The 9,028-nt window shown below is 53.9% G+C and overlaps 1 protein-coding gene across 1 annotated transcript; it reads right to left on the bottom strand.

The window, feature by feature from the left end:
- Positions 1-3,835: 3,835 nt before the first annotated feature.
- Positions 3,836-5,061, bottom strand: LOC143281357 (uncharacterized). The gene has a single exon (XM_076586561.1). It carries the CDS (start codon positions 5,039-5,041, stop codon positions 3,836-3,838), a length of 1,206 nt encoding a protein of 401 aa, XP_076442676.1. The 5' UTR covers positions 5,042-5,061.
- Between the last annotated feature and the right edge of the window lie 3,967 nt (positions 5,062-9,028).

The raw sequence follows: 9,028 nt of genomic DNA on the forward strand, positions 1-9,028 counted from the left end.
TAGCCCCCAGACAGAAACGTGCTGTAGCAGCCACATGAACAGCTTTGTGCAGCCCCCAGACAGAAACGTGCTGTAGCATGAACAGCATTGTGTAGCCCCAGTCAGAAACGTGCTGTAGCATGAACAGCTTTGTGCAGCCCCCAGTCAGAAACGTGCTGTAGCAGCCACATGAACAGCGTTGTGTAGCCCCCAGACAGAAACATGCTGTAGCAGCCACATGAACAGCTTTGTGCAGCCCCCAGACAGAAACGTGCTGTAGCAGCCACATGAACAGCATTGTGCAGCCCCCAGACAGAAACGTGCTGTAGCAGCCACATGAACAGCATTGTGCAGCCCCCAGACAGAAACGTGCTGTAGCAGCCACATGAACAGCTTTGTGCAGCCCCCAGACAGAAACGTGCTGTAGCATGAACAGCATTGTGTAGCCCCCAGTCAGAAACGTGCTGTAGCATGAACAGCATTGTGCAGCCCCCAGACAGAAACGTGCTGTAGCATGAACAGCATTGTGCAGCCCCCAGTCAGAAACGTGCTGTAGCATGAACAGCATTGTACAGCCCCCAGACAGAAACGTGCTGTAGCATGAACAGCATTGTGCAGCCCCCAGACAGAAACGTGCTGTAGCATGAACAGCGTTGAGCAGCCCCCAGACAGAAACGTGCTGTAGCAGCCACATGAACAGCATTGTGTAGCCTACACATGGAACAGGAGCAATGGGCTAAGCAAATATCTCTCGTTATTGACTGCTGTATGAAATATCCAGAGTGCATTGTGCAATGCACATTGTTGAATACACGTGGGCTGCACTGGTTTATTATCGTGTTAATCTAACAGAATGGGAGAGGGAAGAAGGGGGCTGCGTTGAATACCTGCATATTATGCTGGGAAAATTGGTAACTGGTACGGTGTTGGTGTGTATTCAGGGCATGACAGCTCCAACTGTTATCTCTCTTTATGTCAGCAGTTTTTGTTGTATATAAAGCAGCATGTGCGGGCAAGCCATTGGCAGAGACCCACGCTTTGACAAGCACCCGACAGACCTGCAGGAAGCTGATGAACAGTTGTGTGTGGAGCCCCCATGACTGTTCACACAGTCAGAGAAGAGGAATGAAATAGGAAGTAGCGTGATGTACTATTCTGCTTTCCACTCCACAGGACCTACGTTCTGACCTCACCAGTGCTGACACTCCCTCAACAACTCTCCTCTTTTCCTCTGTCACCTGAAACTTCCTCGTGTCTGTTCAGAACCTTCGGTAAACGTTCTTTCCTCTTTGCTGCTCCTCATGTCTGGAACAACCTTCCTCATTATATCCGTGCATCTCATTCCATCTCTGTTGCTCTTCACTAAAAACTCATCCATAAAACTATATCTATAAGCACTACACTCTCAATTCCCGTCTTCTCCAACACCATCCCATGCCTTCCAACTCACTCTGGCTGAATGACGAATGAGAGAGGGAGAGTAGGGGGGGGGGGGGGGGAGGAAGCGTGGTCATGAATGGTTAATGTAATTTGTAACTTTTTCTTTCATGTGAAGCGCCCTTAGCTCTTTGAGAGCAAGGGCGCTATATCCATGTACATTTGAAGAAGAAGAAGAAGGAAGAGGAGGAGGAGGAGGAGGAGGAGGAGAAGAAGAAGAAGAAGAAGAAGAGAAGAAGAAGAAGAAGAAGAAGAAGAAGAAGAAGAAGAAGAAGAAGAAGAAGAACAAATAGGAGGAGGAAGAGATGGAGAAGAAGAACAAATAGGAGGAGGAGGAGGAGGAGGAGAAGGAGAAGAAGGAGGAGGAGGAAGAGGAGAAGAAAAAGGAGAAGGAGGAGGAGGAGAAGAAGAAGGAGAAGGGGGAAGAGGAAGAGATGGAGAAGAAGAAGAAGAAAAAGTCCACATTCCTCTGGAGAGGTAGTGCAGCGAATATGTATGTGCCCACACGCTGTGACGTGCTCTCGAGAACTAAAGAAATGAGAAGAAGTCAGCTATAACAAAGAAGGTCCAGATTGTGCTGGGTGGAACTGACACATGGTGGAGCGTCATTGACCCATCTGGGACCTTTGACAGGGCCTGAGTTCAAATCTCCTCGCTGCCTGCTGTATGACAGGTGGAGATCTGTGGTCTGTGTGTCTAAGGGTCCAGCCAGACAGGCACATCAAGCCTGAGAAACTTCAGACTGAAATTGTATTTCTGTTACTGTGTAAAACGATAGTCTTACTGATGATAATGTATTTCTGTTATTGCGTCAAACAATAGTCTTCCTGATGAAACTATTACGCGTCCCATGTTCTTTTCAGATGTTTTAGGCAAAAAATCAACATAAAGCTAAACATCAACAACAACACCAAAACAACAAACGAACAAAAACAAAAAAGCCGCCATACACAAAACAGAGCAAAGGGGACAAACAAAACAGACAATTCAGCACCGAAATATAAAGACAAAGGAGACAAACAAAACAGACAATTCAGCACCGAAATATAAAGACAAAGGAGACAAACAAAACAGACAATTCAGCACCGAAATATAAAAACAAAGGAGACAAACAAAACAGACAATTCAGCACTGAAATATAAAGACAAAGGAGACACACAAAACAGACAATTCAGCACCGAAATATAAAGACAAAGGAGACAAACAAAACAGACAATTCAGCACTGAAATATAAAGACAAAGGAGACAAACAAAACAGACAATTCAGCACTGAAATATAAAGACAAAGGAGACACACGAAACAGACAATTCAGCACTGAAATATAAAGACAAAGGAGACAAACAAAACAGACAATTCAGCACTGAAATATAAAGACAAAGGAGACACACGAAACAGACAATTCAGCACTGAAATATAAAGACAAAGGAGACAAACAAAACAGACAATTCAGCACTGAAATATAAAAACAAAGGAGACAAACAAAATAGACAATTCAGCACTGAAATATAAAGACAAAGAAGACAAAACAAAACAAACAATAAAAGGCAGAAAATAAATCCATGTTCACCTTGGTCAACACGCGAAACAAAATGTCTTTACACGATTGATTTATTGTGACACTGGACATTCAGCATCAAATTGTGGAATAAGTGAGTGAAGTCAGCTACAATTTATGTGAATAGATTATTTTTTTCGTGAACATATAATTGCTAACTGTAAAAAAAAAAAGCAAATGCGTACGTATCTACACACACACACACACACACACACACACACACATGCGCGCGCGCGCGCACACACACACACACACACACACTTAATTACTATACACATACACACACTCAAGTGAGTTATAGAGTTTTGTGAATTGATAATTCATCGTCTAAAACAAGGATTTTCATAAATTTACAAGAGCGCGCACAGCATGCAAACCCCCACACCCTACACAATACTGACACCCTAGCAACACACACACACACACATACACACACACACGGACAAAGACACAGACATACACACACACACACCCAGACACACGCAGATATGGACACAGACACACAGACACAACACACACAAAGTTTGCTTGCTCGCGCTCAGAACTAGCGGTCAGTGTCTGCAGCCAGCGATACAGCGACAGTCACTGGCACGTGCAACAGAAGCAGTGGTCATTGTCTGCAGCCAGCGATACAGCGACAGTCACTGGCACGTGCAACAGAAGCAGTGGTCAGTGTCTGCAGCCAGCACGTGCAACAGAAGCAGTGGTCAGTGTCTGCAGCCAGCGATACAGCGACAGTCTCTGGCACGTGCAACAGAAGCAGTGGTCAGTGTCTGCAGCCAGCACGTGCAACAGAAGCAGTGGTCAGTGTCTGCAGCCAGCGATACAGCGACAGTCACTGGCACGTGCAACAGAAGCAGTGGTCAGTGTCTGCAGCCAGCACGTGCAACAGAAGCAGCGGTCAGTGTCTGCAGCCAGCGATACAGCGACAGTCTCTGGCACGGGGAGAACCAGTTGCTGGCAAAGGCTGTGGCCAGCAGCATGTGCACGTCGTGCCGACAGTCAGGGCCGCCCCCGGTCCCCGACATGTGCAAAGCCGTGACGCAGCGGCCGATGGCCCCGAACACCTCCCCGGAGTCCACGTCACCAGGCTTCTCCAGCAGGTGGCGCGCGATCAGCAGCGACAACTGGGCCACGGTTGCCGGCCCGCGCGCGCACTCTTGTTGCAGGAAGCAACGTGTGTGCGTGTCGTGCACGTGGTGGTGGTGGTGGCGCTGCTGGTGCCCCTCATCGTGGTGGTGGCGCTGCTGGCCCCCCTCATCGTGAAGTGTGAAGCGGAAGTGGTCGCTGACTTTGTGGAACTCTCTTTCCAGGTTGAGGGTCTTCGATCGGGCACACCTCAGGTCCTGCACCAGGCGTTCCAGGCGTCCCTCCAGAGTGCGGATGCGATTCATCAGGAGGGTGACGTCTGTAGCAGTGGTGGTTATAGTGTTGTTGTTGTTGGTGGTGGTGGTGGTGGTGGTGGTGAGGAGTGGAGCCATAGCCTGACCCCCACCTCCACACCCACCACCTCTCCTCTGCCGCCGGAGTTCCTCCAGGAGCACGGAACTGTCACACCCCTCTCCCTCCCCCTCCTCCACACCCGACACTCCCTCCCCCTCCTCCTCTTCAGCAACGACATCATCCTCATCATCCCCGTCAATGGAGGCGGCGATGGCGGCACAGGCCAGGTGGTGGTGGGCCAGGTCCAGGCGCCGTACCCGCTGTCCGCATCCCGTGCAGGCCACAGGGTGGTAGGGGCAGGCCCGCAGGTGGGCGGGGAGTCGGTCCAGAGGGACGGCGTCCTGACAGCCCTCATGGCGGTGGTGGCACCACACGGCCAGCCCCCGCACAATGTTCCTCAGCGCGTGGACCGGCTTCACCTGTCTGGGAGGGACCTCGGCGCGGCACTCGGGACAGGTGGGTGGTTTGGGGGTGGGGGTGGGGGTGGCGAGCCAGGTGTGGAGGCAGGGGGAGCAGAAGGAGTGGCCGCAGGGAGTCAGCACGGCCTGCTCCAGCACCCCGCCACACACGGCGCACAGCAGGTTGGGGTCCACGGGCTGCACGAAGAGTTGGCTGCTGACACCCATGGGCACTGGGTCCTGCTGCTCCTCGGGCCCTGCTTGTCTCCCCTGTCACCTCCTGCACTGCTTGTCTCCCCTGTCACCTCTGGCACTGCTTGTCTCCCCTGTCACCTCTGGCACTGCTTGTCTCCCCTGTCACCTCTAGCACTGCTTGTCTCCCCTGTCACCTCTGGCACTGCTTGTCTCCCCTGTCACCTCTCCCCTGTCACCTCTGGCACTGCTTGTCTCCCCTGTCACCTCTTGCACTGCTTGTCTCCCCTGTCACCTCCTGCACTGCTTGTCTCCCCTGTCACCTCTCCCCTGTCACCTCTGGCACTGCTTGTCTCCCCTGTCACCTCCTGCACTGCTTGTCTCCCCTGTCACCTCCTGCACTGCTTGTCTCCCCTGTCACCTCTCCCCTGTCACCTCCTGCACTGCTTGTCTCCCCTGTCACCTCTCCCCTGTCACCTCTGGCACTGCTTGTCTCCCCTGTCACCTCCTGCACTGCTTGTCTCCCCTGTCACCTCTCCCCTGTCACCTCCTGCACTGCTTGTCTCCCCTGTCACCTCTCCCCTGTCACCTCTGGCACTGCTTGTCTCCCCTGTCACCTCCTGCACTGCTTGTCTCCCCTGTCACCTCCTGCACTGCTTGTCTCCCCTGTCACCTCTCCCCTGTCACCTCCTGCACTGCTTGTCTCCCCTGTCACCTCTCCCCTGTCACCTCCTGCACTGCTTGTCTCCCCTGTCACCTCTCCCCTGTCACCTCTAGCACTGCTTGTCTCCCCTGTCACCTCTAGCACTGCCTGTCTCCCCTGTCACCTCTCCCCTGTCACCTCTGGCACTGTCTGTCTCCCCTGTCACCTCTGGCACTGCCTGTCTCCCCTGTCACCTCTCCCCTGTCACCTCTGGCACTGTCTGTCTCCCCTGTCACCTCTAGCACTGCCTGTCTCCCCTGTCACCTCTCCCCTGTCACCTCTGGCACTGTCTGTCTCCCCTGTCACCTCTAGCACTGCCTGTCTCCCCTGTCACCTCTCCCCTGTCACCTCTGGCACTGTCTGTCTCCCCTGTCACCTCTGGCACTGCCTGTCTCCCCTGTCACCTCTTCCCTGTCACCTCCTGCACTGCTTGTCTCCCCTGTCACCTCTGGCACTGCTTGTCTCCCCTGTCACCTCCTGCACTGCTTGTCTCCCCTGTCACCTCCTGCACTGCTTGTCTCCCCTGTCACCTCTCCCCTGTCACCTCCTGCACTGCTTGTCTCCCCTGTCACCTCTGGCACTGCTTGTCTCCCCTATCACCTCCTGCACTGCTTGTCTCCCGTATCACCTCCTGCAGTGCTTGTCTCCCCTATCACCTCCTGCACTGCTTGTCTCCGCTGTCACCTCCTGCACTGCTTGTCTCCCCTGTCACCTCCTGCACTGCTTGTCTCCCCTATCACCTCCTGCACTGCTTGTCTCCCCTGTCACCTCTCCCCTGTCACCTCCTGCACTGCTTGTCTCCCCTGTCACCTCTCCCCTGTCACCTCTCCCCTGTCACCTCTAGCACTGCTTGTCTCCCCTGTCACCTCTAGCACTGCCTGTCTCCCCTGTCACCTCTCCCCTGTCACCTCTGGCACTGTCTGTCTCTCTCCTGTAGCAGCAGCCGGTCACAGGACGTGGTGTTCCCTCAAGATGTCTGTTTCCTGAAGCCAGACACATGACAATCAATCGTTGGCCCCCTCGTTCACACACCTCTAGTCCCACCCCCTCCCAGCCCTGTCTTCAGAGCGCAGAATGAAAGAACAGAGTGTTTTGGACACCAGACTTCCCCAACACACACACACACACACACGCGCGCGCGCTCACAGACAGACACACAGACGCACCCACAGACGTGGACACACACACACACACACACATACACACGTACACGGACACAGACACACACAAAACACAGATACAGACACACACAGACACAGTCAGACAGACACACTCACACACACAAACACTCATTCATGCGCACACAATCCCGTAGCCCCTAATCCCTACACACACACACACGCACAGACATACACACACGGACAAACGGTTGTTCCTGGGAAAATTCTATAGAAAAATCCACTTTGATAGGAAAAACAAATAAAACTGCACGCAAGGGGAAAAAAAGGGTGGCGCTGTGGTGTTGCGACGCGCTCTCCCAGGAGAGAGCAGCCTGAATTTCACACAGAGAAATCTGTTGTGATAAAATGAAATACAAAATACAAAGGACGCACGCACAGACACACACACAGACATGGACACAAACACACAGACACAACACACACAAAGTTTGCTTCGCTTAGAATACAATTTCCCCTCCCAAAGTCTGTTTGTAAAATGAAGCCAGAGTTCAGTGGGTGTGCGGGGGGCGGGGCTGGAGCAGTGGGGTGGGTTGTATAATAGAACTGTGACTGAATGGACCAGGGACCAGGGCTGAGCAAAGCGCAACAAAGTGGGGGTGGCGGTGAGGGTGAAGGGGGCTGGTCTTTGTAGCGTGTCGTTAACACACACCACTTCACACGCTGTGACGTCTGACCTGGTGACCCACCTTTCTCACAAACCTCATCCATTAAAATTCCGTAACGTGGCTGTCAGCACCTTTCAGATCATGTGTCGATACCAAGAGATTTGTTCCTGGGTAACTTTATTGACAAACAGACATTGTATCTTTTCTTTCCCGTTCACTGTTCAATCTACGTTGGAAATCGGGGTCTGAGTCTGTGGGAATCTCTCCCTGTCTCTGTCTGTCTGTCTGTGTATGTGTCTGTCTGTCTGTACCATCTTCCCACTCTCTGCACCCCCGCCTCACTTTCTCCACTATCTCCCCCTCACTCATCCCCCCCTCTCTCTCTCTCCTCTCTCCCTTCTCTCTATCCCGCGTCACACTCTCTCTCCATCTCTTTCTCCCCCTCTCTCCTCCCTCTTCTCTCTTCCTCCTCTCTCCCCCTCTTCTCTCTCTCCCACGTCACACACTCTCTCTCCATCTCTTTCTCCCCCTCTCTCCTCCCTCTTCTCTCTTCCTCCTCTCTCCCCCTCTTCTCTCTCTCCCACGTCACACACTCTCTCTCCATCTCTTTCTCCCCCCCCCTTCCCCTCTCTCTCCTTCCTCCTCTCTCCCCCCCTTCTCTCTCTCCCACGTCACACACTCTCTCTCCATCTCTTTCTCCCCCCCCCTTCCCCTCTCTCTCCTTCCTCCTTTCTCCCGCTCTGTCAACCCCCCCCCTCCTCCCTTCCCTCCCCCCTCTCTCTTCCTCTCTTGTCTCTCCAGTATCTGTTCTCACCATACTTTTTTTCTCCACCACACCCCCTCCACCCCGCAATCCTCCGTCACCCTCACCACCACACCCCCTCCACCCCGCAATCCTCCGTCACCCTCTCCACCACACCCCCTCCTCCACCCCGCAATCCTCCGTCACCCTCTCCACCACACCCCCTCCTCCACCCCGCAATCCTCCGTCACCCTCTCCACCACACCCCCTCCTCCCCGCAATCCTCCGTCACCCTCACCACCACACCCCCTCCACCCCGCAATCCTCCGTCACCCTCTCCACCACACCCCCTCCACCCCGCAATCCTCCGTCACCCTCTCCACCACACCCCCTCCTCCACCCCGCAATCCTCCGTCACCCTCTCCACCACACCCCCTCCACCCCGCAATCCTCCGCCACCCTCTCCACCACACCCCCTCCTCCCCGCAATCCTCCGTCACCCTCTCCACCACACCCCCTCCACCCCGCAATCCTCCGTCACCCTCTCCACCACACCCCCTCCACCCCGCAATCCTCCGCCACCCTCTCCACCACACCCCCTCCTCCACCCAGCAATCCTCCGTCACCCTCTCCACCACACCCCCTCCACCCCACAATCCTCCGCCACCCTCTCCACCACACCCCCTCCTCCCCACAATCCTCCGCCACCCTCTCCACCACACCCCCTCCACCCCGCAATCCTCTGCCACCCTCACCACCACACACTCTCCACCCCGCAATCCTCCGTCACCC

Source organism: Babylonia areolata, chromosome 4 (genome assembly GCF_041734735.1).
Source record: "Babylonia areolata isolate BAREFJ2019XMU chromosome 4, ASM4173473v1, whole genome shotgun sequence".
NCBI lineage: Eukaryota > Metazoa > Mollusca > Gastropoda > Neogastropoda > Buccinidae > Babylonia > Babylonia areolata.